The sequence below is a fragment of the Garra rufa genome, chromosome 8 (assembly GCF_049309525.1).
Source record: "Garra rufa chromosome 8, GarRuf1.0, whole genome shotgun sequence".
Taxonomy (NCBI): Eukaryota; Metazoa; Chordata; class Actinopteri; order Cypriniformes; family Cyprinidae; genus Garra; species Garra rufa.
Genome location: NC_133368.1, coordinates 19,375,990 through 19,393,659, shown reverse-complemented (window position 1 = coordinate 19,393,659; position 17,670 = coordinate 19,375,990). Strand labels below are relative to the sequence as shown.

General features: G+C 36.9%; 1 protein-coding gene across 1 annotated transcript; it reads right to left on the bottom strand.

The window, feature by feature from the left end:
- Positions 1-780: 780 nt before the first annotated feature.
- On the bottom strand, positions 781-17,397 carry crfb2 (cytokine receptor family member b2). The gene is made up of 7 exons (XM_073845971.1): positions 17,113-17,397; positions 14,959-15,091; positions 11,123-11,301; positions 7,460-7,608; positions 4,018-4,165; positions 3,631-3,737; positions 781-2,338 (listed from the first exon to the last, which is right to left on the bottom strand). The coding sequence occupies exons 1-7, from the start codon at positions 17,159-17,161 to the stop codon at positions 1,700-1,702; spliced, it is 1,404 nt and encodes a 467-aa protein (XP_073702072.1). The 5' UTR covers positions 17,162-17,397; the 3' UTR covers positions 781-1,699.
- Positions 17,398-17,670: the final 273 nt, after the last annotated feature.

Genomic DNA, 17,670 nt, shown 5'->3' with positions numbered 1-17,670 from the left:
GTTTGTCTTTTCTGCGTGCTCTCTATAGAGGCACGGGGTGCGTTCGGAATGTCAGAGGGGGGACGGGATGTCCGGAGGGGGGTCACAAAAGTCACGCTGGACGGATCCTGTGCCCTTCAGGCTCGTGTAAATCTGTCCTTTTCTGTTTATATGATTGAAATTTATGTCAGGAGAAAACTGGACATCTGTTTCTTGGGTGCTGTCAGACAAAGAGCGGTTTCTGCTCTCTGGTCACTTAAGTCGCGTTATCACTGTTTTAGTGTCCTGTGAATTACTTTCTTCCTGTGCTCCTGACGTGGATTGATGTTAACCGCGCAGGCCGGGTCAAAACTAGGGAAGACTAGTAGACTAGCTGGCATCGTGTGGGGGTCTTGACTGATTTTTACGATCGACAACTGGTTGGGAGGGAAAATCTTTTTGATTCTCCTGGAATGTGGTGATTCGATCGTTATTTGCGATTTTGCGTAACCCAAAATCCCACATCACCTACAGTAAATCTAGCTAAATTCTTATTAGTAATTTGATTATTGACTATTACATTTGTATTAGAGAGCTCTCCAGTTTATTTCTTACTAGTAAGAATTCCAATTATGGATTTTATATTTGTATTTTCAGTAGAAAAAACTTCTATTCATTAGATGAAATGCAATGTAATTAATTACACCCATTTCTTCAACCAAATCCTGCCTATGCTGTGCTTCTACTCTTCAAAATAAAAGCCCTTTAGCATTAAAAATGTTTTATTGCATTCAAATTGCAAAGATTGAAATGACAACTCAGACATTTTTTTTTTTTTATTATTGAAAAATAATATTTATTCATTACATTAATTCACATCTGCATTTTCTTGAAAATTCATAACAGCAAAGAAAACACAGTGGCCAGGCCAACATTTCTGACAATAAACACTTGTTCCGCATCCAGACAAATATGAGCAATACATACATACTAGCAATACTGTTGGTATGCTATGATCTACTTTAGACTGAAATGCATATTCAAAGATCACAATAATAAACAAACACAAATACAAATAAAAAAATTAAGTATAAAAATACAGTATACATCTATATGTTATGAGAATTTCAGAATGCTTGCATGTGCTTTTATATTCTTATATCTACTCTCATGTAGGGGTTGCACCAATCAGCCGACTTTAATGCTCTGCCATGACGCTTTAGGCTTGACATCAGCTTGTGAAAGGTTTTTTTAATTAAATCCAAGCCAATTAGAGCTCAGCCTCAAGTCATGTGCATTTCAACAATTTAATTTCATTTTCAACAATGTCTAATAGACACCTATTTGGCCAGCGAACGCACACACAAACGAAAAACATTTTCAACGTTTTGATTTTTAATAGGTGCTACCAGTTGAATAGTATGACTAAATAATGCCATTTCGTGATTATTTTGCAATATATATTAAACTTATTTTTAACATGTTCAAGTAGTCTTCTTCCTTGGCTAACTTGCGCCCCCTATAAACCAGCCGCCACTGATAGCCATGTAGGCAGCGCTGTGTCATATGCCATAGCTGTGCTCATGGTGTTCGGCTCTCAGCTCAAAGTTTAGGTGTATTTGTTCATTAATGACGTCATAAGTGACTAGCTGACTCGACTTTTATCACATAAATGTCGATTTAAAAAAATTCTGAAGTCGTTCAACCCCTACTTGCAAGTGATGTAAAAGACCTGAGGTATCTAATTTCGACTTAAGTACCCTAAATCATCATCATCTTCTTCGTCTAAAATGTTTTTCTGAATGGACTCAGAGTTTTGTGACTGTGAATCAGAAATCCAGGTAAATGTAGCAGAAGTCTGTAATAGGGACTGAGGACATGGTTCCTGCTCATCTTCAGTATAGCAGGTTTTATCAGGTTCAGGCTTGTGTTGTTCTGACGAAACTGCTCCTAGCATCACAGAAAACAGGTTTACATCTGTATTATTCTCTCTGTCTTCATTCTCCACGGGTGTGGAGAAAATGGAACTTGAATTCTGAAGTGGACTTGTTCTTTGAGGGAGCCTAGGAGAGGCTGTTGGTTCAGTATGGATATGGCTGCCCTCAAACACAATCAGACTACAACTTTGATCGTCTGTGGAAGATGTAAGGCTTGTATCTGGAGTTTGATTCATTGGAAAAACTGTGAGTGGGGAACCTTGAGTGTCCAGATAATGTGCCTCTAGTCTCTCATGTTTCAAACCCTCCTCTGTCTCTCCTTCTATGTCTTTTTCTTCTCTGTTTCTCTTCATCTTCTGGATGGAGTCTCTCTCCACACAGAGGTTGTTAATAGGTTCATCAGCAGGATTAAGAAGAACTTTATCCCTTTTCTGAAATGAGCTCTGGAAAAGAACAGGCATTAATAACAAGATTTTGTCAAAAATTGGTAAAAAATGTTTACAAAAATGATAATTGAAAAAATAATGTTTTACGCAATTTCATGGAATAAATTACTTTGACTTACAACTGGTTCAACCAGGAAGTTTTCTCATTTATTTAAAAGAAAATTACAATGCACAGTACTCCAAAAATGTAATTACACAAATAGTTCTCCCAAAACAAATGCTGAAACACCCTCAGGCTACCCAAGATGAGTATGTTGCTTCATACTGAGTTGCCACACAACTCAGTCCATCAATTAACATTGAATGAAGTGAAAAGCTGCATGTTTGTAATAAACAAATGCATCAAGACATTTTCAAGTCAAACCATGGCTTCCGGTTGAAATAAGAGTAATCTATCCCTAACATTGCTTTCTCCAGTGAAAAAATAGTCTCGTCAAAATTAGAAGAGAAATATGCTAAATGATGTGAGGGGAAAATAACTGGAGGAAGAATTACATAAAGCTGTGTTTCTCAACCCTGGTCCTGGGCGTCCCCCAACACTTCACAATGTATGTCTCCCTTATCTGTTACTCTTGAGTCAAATCAGTTGTGTTTGATTATGGAGACAAAATGTGTGGTGATAGGGGGCCAGGGTTAAAAAAAATTGATATAAAGGAATATCACTGGAGTTATGATAGATTAATGAATATTTTCTTACAAACACACAGCTTTTCACTTCACAAGACGTTAATTAATCAGCAGGAGTCGTGTCAAATAACGGCGATTATTGGGATGTATTTATCATGCTGTTTGATAAATACTCTCATTCTTACTGCACCTATTCACTGTAGAGCGGGAGTTTCCAATCCTGTTCCTGGAGGGCCAACATCCTGCAGAGTTTAGCTCCAACACAATTCCCTGGAAGTTTCTAGTGAGTCTAAGACCATGATTAGCTGATTCAGGTGTTTTTAATTAGCACAAGAGCTAGACACTTCTGGACAGTGGCCCTCCAGGAACAGGTTTGTGATCTGCAGTGATCTAATGCTAAATTTCTCCAAATATGTTCTGATAAAGAAGTATCAAACATTTTGAATGGCCTGAGGGTAAGTACATTTTCAGCATTCTTAGGTGAACTATTCCTTTACAACATTTCTGAGAACAGCGATTTAGATGGTTACATTTTTGTGAAGCTAAAGCTTCACAAGCTATACCTATATTTAGGTACTTTACTCAAGTTGAGTCTCTTGCATCACTTCTTAAAATCAAAAATGTCTTCCATGACCTTTTGAGTCACGAAAGATTGGACTTACCAGAACTAGAGGAAGATTTTTAAGACATAAACGGCGAGAAACATATCTTGGTGTGCACATCACTATCAGCACCATTAGCAGACACAGGATAACGGAGATAATGGCATCTAAAACAAAAAGACAACACTGGATTTTAGCATACTTTGGGGTAAATGTGTTCTATTTACATGTTAAGTATTTCATCTATGTTCATTAACCACATAATCCAGTTTAACGAGACACTGACAGCGTTTTCACACTTGATGCCATTGCTTGGTCCAAACTAGAATTCAGTTAAAGTTTGAAACTGTTGTCAAGGACATAATTAGTTGATGCACTAATTATGTCATAGAATAGAAATGTAATAGAATTGTTGGATTCTATTACATTTTGGAGAAAATACGGTACCTGAGACATTTGCTCTTTTAGGGGTGGAGGCACATACCCATCTATTGGGTGGGCTGCGATCAATGATACTGACATTCACACAGTATCTTCGGCCAGGGGCCAGGTCCTCAAGGGTCACACTCTTTAACCCTTCAGTATCCACATGAAACTGAACACAAAGAGCAGCAAACACAAAGTTTGCAATTGTAAAGGCATATTATAGTTGATTGCTAATACAAAATTCATGAAACACTTCACAATTTTTAGGACTGCAAACACAATTTCAAAATTACTCACAACTTGTACAAACCTCAAACTTCCAGGTCAAAATCAAATATTTAAAGTCAAACGTTTGTCAGAATTAACCTTCAATGCCTAGAGATTACTAGTGAGATCAGTTCAAAACACTGTTACAAAAACCTCCTTTAGGGAAACAGGAATCACTTTAAAAGTCAATGTCTAATTACAGTGCAAAAAAATTGGGGGCTTCAAGAAAAGCTTACTTTCATTACACTACTGTAAAGAGATCTTGCAGTAGATGAAAAGCATTAGAAAAGTTCAAGTGCCAAAGAATTGAATATGAACAACATACTAGAGCTGTCCTTTACTAAAGATTTTTCTGGTCGACTTATAGTCATTCATTAAGCATTAGTCGACAATTAGTCGCACGTTTATTAATAGACTATGATAATTATGAGCCTTTAATTACCTACATAGCCTAATAAGCGCTCAAGTGCATGTAAAAAAAGCTTGCCACAGTGCACACACTGATTTTCTTTCTGGAGCATCAGTGAATCAGCATCATTTGAACCTTCTGTAACATTTGCACGAGTCCCTCAGTTGTCCTCAGTGTGAAAAGATGGATCTCAAAATCATACAGTCATTGTTGGAAAGGGTTCAAATACACAAAAATGCTGGAAAACTAAAGAATCTTTGGGAACTAAAGGATTGTTCTGAACAACAGCAAGCAGTTTAACTGTTCAGGGCAAACAAGGGACTCATGAACAACTATCACTAAACAAAAAAAAAAACAACAGCTATATGTAAACATCTTTTATGTGAAATATCTCATTCAGGTCAGTACTAAATAAATCAACAAGCATTTTGTATGATCCCTCTTTTTTGGTAAATAATTAACATTTTGCAGATTCTGAAAGGGGGACGTACACTTTTGACCTCAACTGTAATTATAAATGTATATTCAAATACCATTTAAATAATGTATTTATAAACTAGTGCTTTCTTTGTTTTCGGCTTAAGAGATGAAGTCAGCGACACTGACTCAGTTTTCATACGGATTACATAGTCTGAGAATAATTGTTGTCCATTTTAACTGGTTCTTTTAATATGTAGACATTTCACTCTCTTCAGATATATTTTTTCATGCCTGTAAGGCAAGTATACCCAGAGTTTAACGCTCAAGATTCACACAGATTGAGACGGCAGAAAGTGCATCCTGGTTGCTTTCATTATTTTCATTATTACCACAAATGAACGTAGAGTCTTTACAGATTCAAAAGATTTATTACTTTTTAATTTGTATGACCAAAAATGGAGTACTTTAAGATCAAGTAACCGCACTGGTGCCTTCATCTGTCATGCAGTAAGTGCGCTACTTTTTACTTTTTTACTTCCACACTCCGCACAGACATTTGAATAGCGCACATTGCCATGTAAAGTTCGAACTACATACATCTTTCAAATCAAAAGCCATATTTAAAGGTCCCATATTGTACACATTTCTGGAGGTTTATTTTAGTTGTTGATGTTCTTAAGAATATATAATTGCGGTATAAGTGCCAAAATCCATCTCAATATATTTTTACAGCTCCTTTTTTAGGAGCTATGTCAAAAACAGGTCGATTTTGGCCCATCTAATTAATATTCATGAGCCTCTCTTCTGATTGGCCTGTTGAGTGACGCACAGCCAGGCCAACCACAGTTAACTACGGTCATGTATGCTTTAGCCGAGCCCAGAGCAATAGAGAGAGCCTAGCCTGCTGATACTAAACAGGATATTTCAGAATGATCATTAATGTTTTTTCTTTTTCAAACACCGAATGCAGTAAGCTACATAACTGTTGCTTTAGTAAAGCCCCTTTCACAATGCGCGCTGCTTCTGGAAAATTACGGGAAAGAGCGCTGTGTGAACAAAAGCCAGAACCATAAAGGCAGTGTTGTAGTGATGATGCACGTTATCATGCGACTCTTCACAACAAAAAAATAAGTGCAAAGTGGAATGAAGCGGCGATCAGACAGAGCCAGCTCCTCACTATCAGCGCTGAAGCACAGTTTGTTCAGGTTAGTTTCAGTTTAGTGAAACGTACGCGTCGCATTACATCTCACATCCAAACGTCACATGTCTTTATGGGTTGTGTGTAAAGCACGCACAGATTCCGGAAAACAACTGTGAATGAACCAAATCAAACAACTCCGGAACAAATCGTGGGACACATTATCCGTGTATTTACCGGAATCGCTGTGTGAAAGAGGCTGAAGTTGACGTGCCAGTGGTCTCTTATATTCACGTTGTTCTGAAGCCTGTGCAATGATGTAGTTTCGACATCTATCGACTGAACAGGGTTTTCTCGACTTGTTTTCGTGTTGTTGTTGCTTAGCAATGTTATGGACACAATATTGTCTGGGTTTGACAAAAGGAGGGTGGGACGTGATTGGTGCTAGGGGTGGTGACTGAAGGCGGTGACTGAGTAGATAGGACGTCACATCTTTGCGGAAGTCACAGTGGCTCGTGAAAATGAACAGCTACTTTAAGCAGGCTGTGTGCAGTTTACTGTGGATTGACTGTTTTGAAACTCATATGGTAGTTACATAGCCCCTAGACCTCAGTTATCATGAAAAAAAAGTTGGGAAATAATGATGGGCTTTATTTACATTAAAAAAAAAAACACATTGGTGGAAAGCACATTCCAGGGCAGGCAACACATGAACTGCCTGAGCTGAAGCCGGCTGAATATCTCATGATTTTTTTCGGTCTACTGACATTTGTTTTAATGTCATCCACTTCAAGCATTCCATGCTGATCTGGCCCAGCCAGTAATGATATGGTGTAATTTTCCACTGTTGGGTTGAAAACAGAACTCATAATACAACGTGTGTCAGCCGTTACCCTGGTAACGCAAGTGTTTACGTACAGTATGACATGTAAACAGCAACCGTGTAATGAGGGATGGTCAGATATTTCTGTTTATTTTTCTCAAATAGCACAATTGGCCAGCTACAGAGAGAAACTAGTAGCCAAACAAGTGACCAATCCTGAGTGACGACTTTTCTACATGCTTTCTAGAAGCATGTTTTCAACACAGTTAGCCATGCTGAGCATTCCTGGCCGAGAATGGTTTGAATAACTGAAACTATTCCTAACCATCTTTTTTTTTTTTTTTTTTAAATGTACCATATAATCTGCTCAATTTACCCATTTTTTAACCATGACAAGTTCTCTCACCTCTGATCCATCTTCACTGCTGACCATCAATCTATATTGAAACTTGAATGAATTGTAGAATCTGTAGAGCTTCTCAGCAGGTGCTCTGAGACTCACACAGAGCGACTGATTACATGTAGTTACTGTCAGCAGTGGCGGCTCCAAGATGGCTTTAAGAGAAAAACAGAGTAGACAAAATACATGCTGTTAGAGACATACTACACAAATACATATATAATTTGATATTATCTATCAAATTAATTTGACATTGCTTTTTAATCTAAACCACTAGAGCAGTGCATTAGCGTTTTGTTAGCCTGTTAACTTGTCATTTGTGCTTTACCATCACTGTTCCCTCTCTTGCTCCATTTTTAGTCGACCAAACTGTGGTAAGGTGAAATCAACTAACAATCGCGGTGAGACATAGCTACTTCTCCTTTTGTTGTCACAGTTTGCTTGCCACGTTTGCTTGCCACAGTTATTGTAGCCTCCACTGTCAGCAGTAAGGGATTCACATGTTACAAAATGGAGGCAAATAGTCAAGCTAACAGAGACGATTTTAGAACTAGATGCATGCATCCAAACTTTGAATGCCATTAGCTTAGCGAGTCCCGCACAAATGAACGGTTCCAGTTGTAGAGCCCCCAGAGCAGGGCAACTGGGTGCCCTACTTTAAACAGGTTCTCCCCACTGAGTGACACACCAACTGAGAAACCTTATGAAAATGCCCCATACTTGGAGATTCTATCGTACGGAATGTGAAAATAGAGACACCAGCCACCATAGTCCAATGTTTACCAGGAACCAGAGTGCCTGACATCTTGGCAAATTTAAATTCATTAAGATGCAGTAATATTTGGTCTCCTGCCCATTTACTGGTGGTGACAAGATGCATAGCAGACTTTCGTTACTTAATGGCCGGAAGTGGTGTCCGCAGGTTAACATGGGTTTCACAAACAGTTGGACAAGTTTTTGGGGGCAGACCTGACCTGTTAGAGATTAGTGTTGGGCGATATGCACAATTTTCATATCGTCCTATCGTCAGCCTGTGAGATCGCCGATACACGATACTATCGTGCTAATTTATTTAATGATATGTAAACATGTCAATATGTAATAAATTCCTTATTCGTTTTGTAAGGGTAGTGCATGTGACTAAATTAAGGCGCGGTCACACTAGACTTTGAGCATGCGAAATTCCTTCGGATGCTGCTGCAACGGTCGTGATATGACGTCATGCTCGGCTGCGTCTTTTTAAAAGTTAAATTCAGCACATGACACTAATAATACATTTTAAATGTAAAAACATACAATCTACTACATTTTGCCGCAGTGCTGCAGTTTTAAATGTTTAAATGTAAGGTTCTTTTCATTCAGCTAGAGGTCATGCTGTGACGTATCGATCTCCTGTTGGTCACACAGAGTCATGTGATGTGAATTCGTTGGTCAGAGTTCACCAAGCTTGAACTTTCAAACGCAGCGAAATGCGAAAATGTTTCGCACGGGCTTGCGTTTCCGGTCTAACGCTAGGGGTGTAAATATTAATCGATTCGTATCGATGCATCGATTATGCAGCCGACGATTCAATGCATCGATTCGTCCGCAAGAGTATCTATTAATGTGTTTATTTTGCCGCCTGTTTGTTCAATTGTCTATTTTTAGAATCCGTTCCGACCTTTCTTTTACTGTCTATGGCTCCGACGTAAGCGTACTACCTACTCCTAAGCTGCGGATGGCGCTAACCTCATTATTGTCTTCTACTTCACACGCGTTACTTTCGTTTCACAGTCCATCTATGATGTTGTTCATGTTCACACACCTCACGTTGTTGTCTGACTTTCAAGAGCGATGATTTTGAACTGATTTTGTGGAGTAGTATTCTATTTGCAGTTCATCTACTGCAAAGGATGTGTGACCATTACGTCTTAATAAGATGCAAATTGTATTTTCAAAATGTAACCAATTTTGTATAAATGAAACTTTTTAAAACAGTGAATAGGCTAATTGGCCGTAGTAGACCTGCACTATAAGCATTAGCCTTTTTTTTTTCTTATTACAATTTATCTGATTGCACTTTGTAGATGCAGTAACTTATATTTGCTGTTCTATTTGCAGTGCATTGAGCACAACTGCTTTAGTGTAACATACACATTATGTGAATAGAATACTGTTTCTGTATTCTCAATAAAAGGCAAATAATTTACTATTTTTGTTGATTTATTTGAAACTTAATAGATATCATGTAAAAATATCTAGTATTGAATCGAATCGGATCGAATCGCATCGTATCACAGGGAATTCTGAAGTATCGAAAATAATCGAATCGTTGGCTTAAGAAATCGGTATCGTACCGAATCGTCTTGAAGGCTCCGATTTACACCCCTATCTAACGCATTCGCATGCGTATGAATGGAAATCAATGAAACGAAAAGTGCAGTGTGACCGCACCTTTATGCGTGTACAGAGTGCTGACGGTAGTTCTGTTGGATAGGTTTAAGTTTACTTTCGGTTTCATTCTCTGCTGTCTTCAGGGAACGGTAAATGTGCGTGCGTGAATGTAAATGAATGTATCTTTCTTTACCCGCCATATTGCGATAAAGTTACCACTGTATGTCTGATCTTTGTCATCAGTTCATGTTGTAGTTCAGTTCATATTGATTGTGGAGAAACGATGTGTGTGTAATTCACGTGCGTATGTTTAGCGCCATTTTATCGCATCATAATTCTAGTTAACGCATACAGATGTTACTGAGGTGCATATGTTTACTATATACAGACGGATTCTCATATATCGTGTTTAATTCAGCCTAAACCACATTTTACTACCTCTGTTATCCTTATGACTGTCTACACTTAATCTATGTACACTGTATGATGAACAAATCTCTTACCCATTTTCACTGCACGTTTATACCGCGGCAAGTTTCTGTGGCATCCTATAACCGACTCTCCGCGCTGCATCGCTAAAGTTATGTGCCTTTTTGACGCATAATAATAATAATAATAATAATCGTCTTACTATCGTCAAAGGCATTAGCAACAGGCGATATCTTTGACTATCGTCGATACACGATACCATCGTCTATCGGGACAACCCTATTAGAGATGTTCTTCACCCCTCCTTGTTTGGCACTACACTTTTATTTAGAAATTTGGCACATTGGCACAGTCGAGTTGGTAATTTACTAGGTCAGGAAGCAGACAGACTGGCTAAACTGACCATCTGCTATCTAGACTGTGTCTGTTCCCAAACAAGTAAAAAAATCTCCCAAACCCATTTAAAAGTAATAATTGAATTGATGTTCAACAAATAAAAAACCCAATTTATTTACACCTAAAATCTGACAGATCCTATCCTAAAAGACCCATCTCTTTAACCTAGCATACACATAGCCCACTTCACAACACATTTCAATAATTCAAATCTCAACAATGAATGATTTCAACTGAATAATAACTGTTTACTATTGTCTTTTTAGAGCTGCTTTACAGCAAAATTTAAAGTGCTGCAAAAATAAAGGTAACTTGACTTATAAATGAATCTGTATTTTATAAAGCACTATATAAATAAAGGTGACTTGACTTGATTTATAAAAACTGTATAACTTACATAATTGTAGTTCAGTTAGGCCTATAAATAAAAAGAATCCAAATATAAATCACATGAAACTGTCTCACTCTTACTGTCACGAATGGGTTTGAATGCTTTGTAGTCGGAAGATTGTGAGGTGCGGTTGCCCAGAGCAGCTGACACACTGACGTAATAGGTTTCCTCCACATCAGAAAAGGCTTCTGTGAGATTACATTGCAGAGGAAATGTCACCTTTTCACAGTCCTTCACCACCACCACCACCTTACTATCACTGTCAACACAGAATAGAATTAGAATTAGGAAAAGCATACGCACGACAGAGGGCAAAGACATCTAAACTGAGCCAAATGCTTACATTTAAAGTTTTACCAATTTACATGAATTTACACTTGAACTGAACCTGTATTTCCAGCATGATCTGATGAGTTTTCATATGTATTTTACGTAAAGTGTGGAGCCACCACACATTTACTCATGTCAAATGTATAATAGTGACAACATCTTAACATAATATTGATGTATTGACAGCATCTAAACCGTAAATTAATTAGGTTTGAACAACTTTATAGAATACAAAAGAATCCTTATGAATATTGAAATTATAACATTTTTATTTTGATTATATTGTATTGTATTCAGTTGTCATATTAATGGCATTGTTTTCTATCAGTTTACTTTAAAGGTCCCATATCGTCAAAATCAAAATTTCCTGGCTTTTTTCATGATAACTAAGGTCTAGGGGCTATCTAACTACCATATGAGTTTCAAAACAGTCAATCCACAGTAAACTGCACACAGCCTGCTTAAAGTAGCTGTTCATTTTCACGAGCAGCTGTGACTTCCGTAACGATGTGACGTCCGATCGACTCAAGTCACCGCCTTCAGTCACAAACCAACGTCCCACCCTCCTTTTGTCAAACCCCCAGACAACAACGCATCCATTCCATTGAGCAACAACAACAGGAAAACAAGTGGAGAAAACCCTGTTCAGTCGATAGATGTCAAGCTACGATCATTACACAGGCTTCAGAACAACGTTAATATAAGAGACCAGCGGCACGTCAACTTCAGCCTCTTTCACACAGCGATTCCGGTAAATACACGGATAATGTGTCCCACGATTTGTTCCGGAATTGTTTAATTTGGTTCATTCACAGTTGTTTTCCGGGATCTGTGCGTGCTTTACACACAAACCATAAAGACATGTGACGTTTGGATGTGAGATGTAATGCGACGCGTACGTTTCACTAAACTGAAACTAACCTGAACAAACTGTGCTTCAGCGCTGATAGTGAGGAGCTGACTCTGCCTGATGATCGCTGGCTGCTTCATTCCACTTTGCACGTAACGTTATTTTTCGTTGTGAAGAGTCGCTTGATAACGTGCATCATTACTACAACACTGCCTTTAGGTTCTGGCTTTGGTTCACACAGTTCCCGTAATTTTCCAGAATCAGCGCGCATTGTGAAAGGGGCTTTACTAAAGCAACAGTTATGTAGCCTACTGCATTCGGTGTTTGTAAAAGAAAAAACATTAATGATCATTCTAAAATATCCTGTTGAGTATCAGTGCCCGGTTGCATAAAGCCCCTTAAGTGTAAATTTCCCTTAAGTTCTCCCTTAAATTTCCCTTACACTTAAGGGCGTTGCATAAAATATCCCTTAAATGTTACTTAAGGGTTTCTTTAGGTGAAACGTCATAAACCCTTAGAATTTCTCTTAAGTATCCCTTAAAATCCATTAAGTGTTGCATAAAGCCCCTTATCTGTCATTTCCCTAAGTATAACATAAGGTACGAAAAATGTTCCCTTAAGTGTTACACAGCACGCAGATTTAATCCAAAAATATTCTACCAGACACGATCGGCAACTTTATATGTTAAACAGATTTATTCACATGTACTCATTGATCAAACTGCTTGCAGAGCTCAAATTTTGATTCTTCTATAATATTTTATTTCTGTATATTTCTGGGAGATGACTTTAAAAAGACACATAAACCATATATTGTCGCAATTGTGTATTTATTTTGTTTACCTTTCAGTTTAGCTTCTGCGATTTATGCTATATTCCATCATAGATGCTTCTATGAGTCGGGATTGACACAAGAGCGCCCTCCAGCTTCGAGTATGAATGAAATTTACACATGTTTAGCGCTTCATAATAAAATGTCACGTCATGCATGCAAGTATATCGTCTCTTTGTATTTAAATATAGATTTATTAAACCTTAAAAAGTCTAAATGGACAAAAGTAATGATAGATCTTTATTTGTTGTCCAAAGATGAAGGAAAGTTTAATGGGTTTTGAAAAAGAGTGAGTAAATAAAGACAGAATTCGGTTTTAAGTTAATTGTTGATTTAAGTTTACGTCTCGTCTGATGCTTCTCTTTTTGTTTTCTTTATCCATGTTATGGTTTTCTGTGAAAACTTACACCGCTATCTGCATTAACAAATAACGTATCCATGGCAACAGTAGATTTTTTTAACGGGAAAACCTGCGTCGCTGTTGTAAAACACTTAACGGTTTCCCTTAACCAAGGGCAGTGTTTAAGGGATTATATGCAACACCCTTAAGTCATTCCCTTAGGAAAGGGGAAATCATCCCTTAAGTGTCATACTTAAGGGAAAAACTTAAGGTGCTTTATGCAACCGGGCACAGCTCTCTCTATTGCTCTGAGCTCGCTTACGCTTACAGCATACATGACCGTAGTTACCTGTGATTGGCCTGGTTGTGCGTCACTTAGAAAACAACAGGCCAATCAGAAGAGAGGCTCATGAATATTAATTAGATGGGCCAAAATCGACCTGTTTTTGACAGAGCTCCTAAAAAAGGAGCTGTAAAAATATATTGAGATGGATTTTGGCACTTATACCGCAAATATATATTCTTAAGGACATCAACAAATAAAATAAACCTCCAGAAATGTGTACGATATGGGACCTTTAACTTTAAATTATTTTGTTCAAAAATGAAAACATTGTTCTATTCTATGTAACTTCTGCTGCCAACTTGTTTCAAAGGATTACATAATGATACTATACTTTAAGACCTTAAAATGAATAACATTTCTGTAATAAATTATCCATTACTTTTCATGTAATTTTAATTTGCTGTGGGACACAAAAGGCGTTTTTTAGTCATGCTGTGACTGACAAAACATACAAATAAAAAAACTTGGTAACACTTTAGAACAGGTAACACCTATTAACTATTAACTATGACTTCTCCCTCAATAAATTCCTAATTTGCTGCTTATTAATAGTTTGTAAAGTAGTTGTTAGGTTTAGGTATTGGGTAGGATTAGGGATGTAGAATAAAGCATTAATAGGTGCTTAATTACTGCTAATAAATGGCCAATATTCTAGTAATATGCATGCTAATAAGTCATAGTTAATAGTTAATAGGTGTTACCTATTCTAAAGTGTTACCAAAAACTTCAATAATTTTTATTATAATAACTTCAAATTATTTTTTTCTTGACATTTTAGCCATTCATCATCAAAGATGTAAATGTACGATGTTGCAAAACAATGGTAAGAAGGAAAAACTGATCAAGGTAAGTGTAAATATGTGCAAAACAGAGATAAAATGAATATTTATGAGGGTTAACTCTGTTTTACACTTGTCTTACCAAAAAAAAACACCCTTTCATGCCCCATTTGAACAGCTCGACAGAATTTTTTTTTTTTTTTTTTTTTACAAAACTGTTACAGCTGTAACCGTGTTAACCAGAATATGTAGGATCTGCAGTTATAACCAATGTCTGCCATTCCACATATTTCTGTTTTCTTATTTCTCTTTTGATCTTGAAAAGTAGGCCTATTGTATTTAGAAAAAAAACTGAATATAACAATATACAATTTAAACAAGAGCTAACCATATTCCTATGTTCTATTTTGCCATGTGTGAAAAGCAGCACATCACATACCTGAGTTTTTGCACTCTGACTGTATAGTGGACACCATCAGGACAGCCTGGCCCCATTTTCCAGGACAATGAGTGGACAAAATATTGGGAAGACAGGGCCAGATCTACAGGGGCTGGTAATTCCATGCAAAATGCTTTAGAGGTGAAAAAAATGAAAACATTAGTTAAAGTTATGAAATACAGTAAAAAATTGTATTTATTTTTTAGAGCAGTCTACTGACATCCAAAAGGTTTTTTTTTGGTGGTAAGCCTTGGCTTTGAATATTTCTTGCCAAAATGATTGTTATGGATTGACCTTCCTCCAAAAAGCCTGATTGTGTCTCAAAAAAACTAAGCCAAAAAAAGCACACAAAAAATGACATCCTCTTGTTTTTATAAAATAACAGCCTCTGAAACCTCTCTGGATTTTCGGAACACTGTGACTCAGGAGAACACAGAGTGGGCCTTATTTACGAAACAAACGTATGTCAGAAAATAGGGTGTACTATGGTCGTTTCTATGAAAAACCCATAATGGGCATATAGCAGCATAAATAACAGACCATGAGGAATCACACATTGTCGCATCAAACACTTGCAATGCTTCTGCGAATGGAGAAAAAATAAACAAATAAAGGAATAAAATAAATAAGCCTACATGAAATATATTTATCTTAGATTACTAACAGACTAATAAACACTATTAATGCTGTTTCAGTTTCGCCTTAAATTAATTTTAGCTTGACATTTGCATGCTGTTTATAATGAACGCCACGCCTAATCTATGTTTATTTTATAGTTTAATCATGCATAATTTTATAGCTACTTTTTTTTTATTCTTGTTCAATTCTGAAAATGTTAAGGATTTTTTTGTGGAATGAGGAGAACTAAATAGGCTATAGTGTTCATAATGTTTGTAAACATTTCGTTATATTTACTGGTATTTTACCAGCTATTATGTCAGCTATTTTCAGAAGATCTCAGAATACAAAATACATTTTTCTAAGAGTGTTTTATTCCCAGTTAGCTCTATAACTGCACATCAGTCAACCTGATGAAAAAACAAGCCATATTTATATTATTTATATTATTAAAATGTATATTCTTGTTATGCATTCTTTTGTTTGTACTTGGACTTTGAATTGAAGTGTTTTCTGTGCCATACTTTACTCAATTCAATTCATGTTTTACTCCGTTGATTAGTCTGTTGGTTTGGCTCAGCTACAAAATCAGACATCAGAAGATTGCAGAGAACGGTTTGGACTGCCGAGAGGATTGTTGGTGCTCCCCTGCCCACCCTTCAAGAACTGCATACATCCAGAGTGAGGAAAAGAGCTCAGAAAATCACTCTGGACCCCTCACATCCAAGCCATCCCCTCTTTGAACTCTTACCATCCGGCCAGCGCTACAGAGCCCCAAAAATCAGGACTACCAGGCACATGAACAGTTTTTTCCCCCAGGCAATCCACCTTATGAACAGTTAAAATGTTCCTCCCATTGTGCAATAAAATTGTGTGGAATAATCTGATATCTATTGCTACCACCTCCACCCTAACACATCTGCATTCCATTCTATCATCTATAGCACAACTGTACATACCACCTATTTATTTGTCAATTTATTTTTTACAAATTATTATTTTTGTCTATTTATGTTTACATATTTGTATTTTTCTTATTCTCTTATTTATACTGTCTGTGCGTTGTTGTCTCTGTATACTGGAAGCTAATAACACTGAAACAAATTCCTTGCATGCGCAAGCATACTTGGCAATAAAGCTCTTTCTGATTCTGATTAGTCTCCCCTTGTGTGTATTGTTTGCTGTTATCCTGTTAAACTTGTACGCAATTGTGTATTTATAGATCTTGTGTTTCTCTTGTTCTCCATCAGTTCTTGAATGTAGATGCTCGTGTTTCTGCTCTCTGTGTCTTTGTTTTGGTTTTGTTTTCATTTAACTACTCTTCACAAATGAATCCTTGTTTCTGCTGTCCTTATTTACAATTCTAGTTTATATTCTTATTCCAATTTATTCCTTTTAAATTAACAAGGCATTCTTTTAAAAAAGTAGCCTAGATAAGACAGATATACATATAGGCTATTTACAAAACGAGAATTTTTCATCTAAAAATCAACACGTTTTAAACGGAATAGCAAATGTTATAGCATAAATACTTACCTAGGTGAAACAAAGCGATTGTTGTTAGTATCCTTGCTATTACAAACATGTTGCAATGACTGCAGGATATTGATCAGTCAGTCGTTTCTCATCTGTTCTCCCAGAGACATCCAGTGATTTATTTTTCACAGGTTCTATTCCCCTTTCTCACATACTGCCACATTATATACTTTCTTTTGAAATTGCAAAAAGAATTTATAGTGGATTCACACACTTTCATTTTCTTCGTTCTTCGGCTGTTTCCGGTTCTGTCTTCATGTTGTTTCGAGTTTAACAGAGATGGTCTAAACCTTGGGAGATACCAACCTCTGCGGCTCTACCATTGGAGAAAGCGTAACAGTCAGCTTCTTCTTCTGTTTTTATCGCGTTGCAATCTTTGTGCATATCGCCACCTACTTTTGCTGTTGTGCAGTCATAATTCATTTATACTCAGTTTTCCTTGTTTTTGCTCTTGCCTATTTCTCGCATATCCTTCCATGCCTTAATAACTATTTGATGCTCCTTCCCATTCCATCTCCCAAAGAATATTAAAAAAAATATATATATATATATATATAT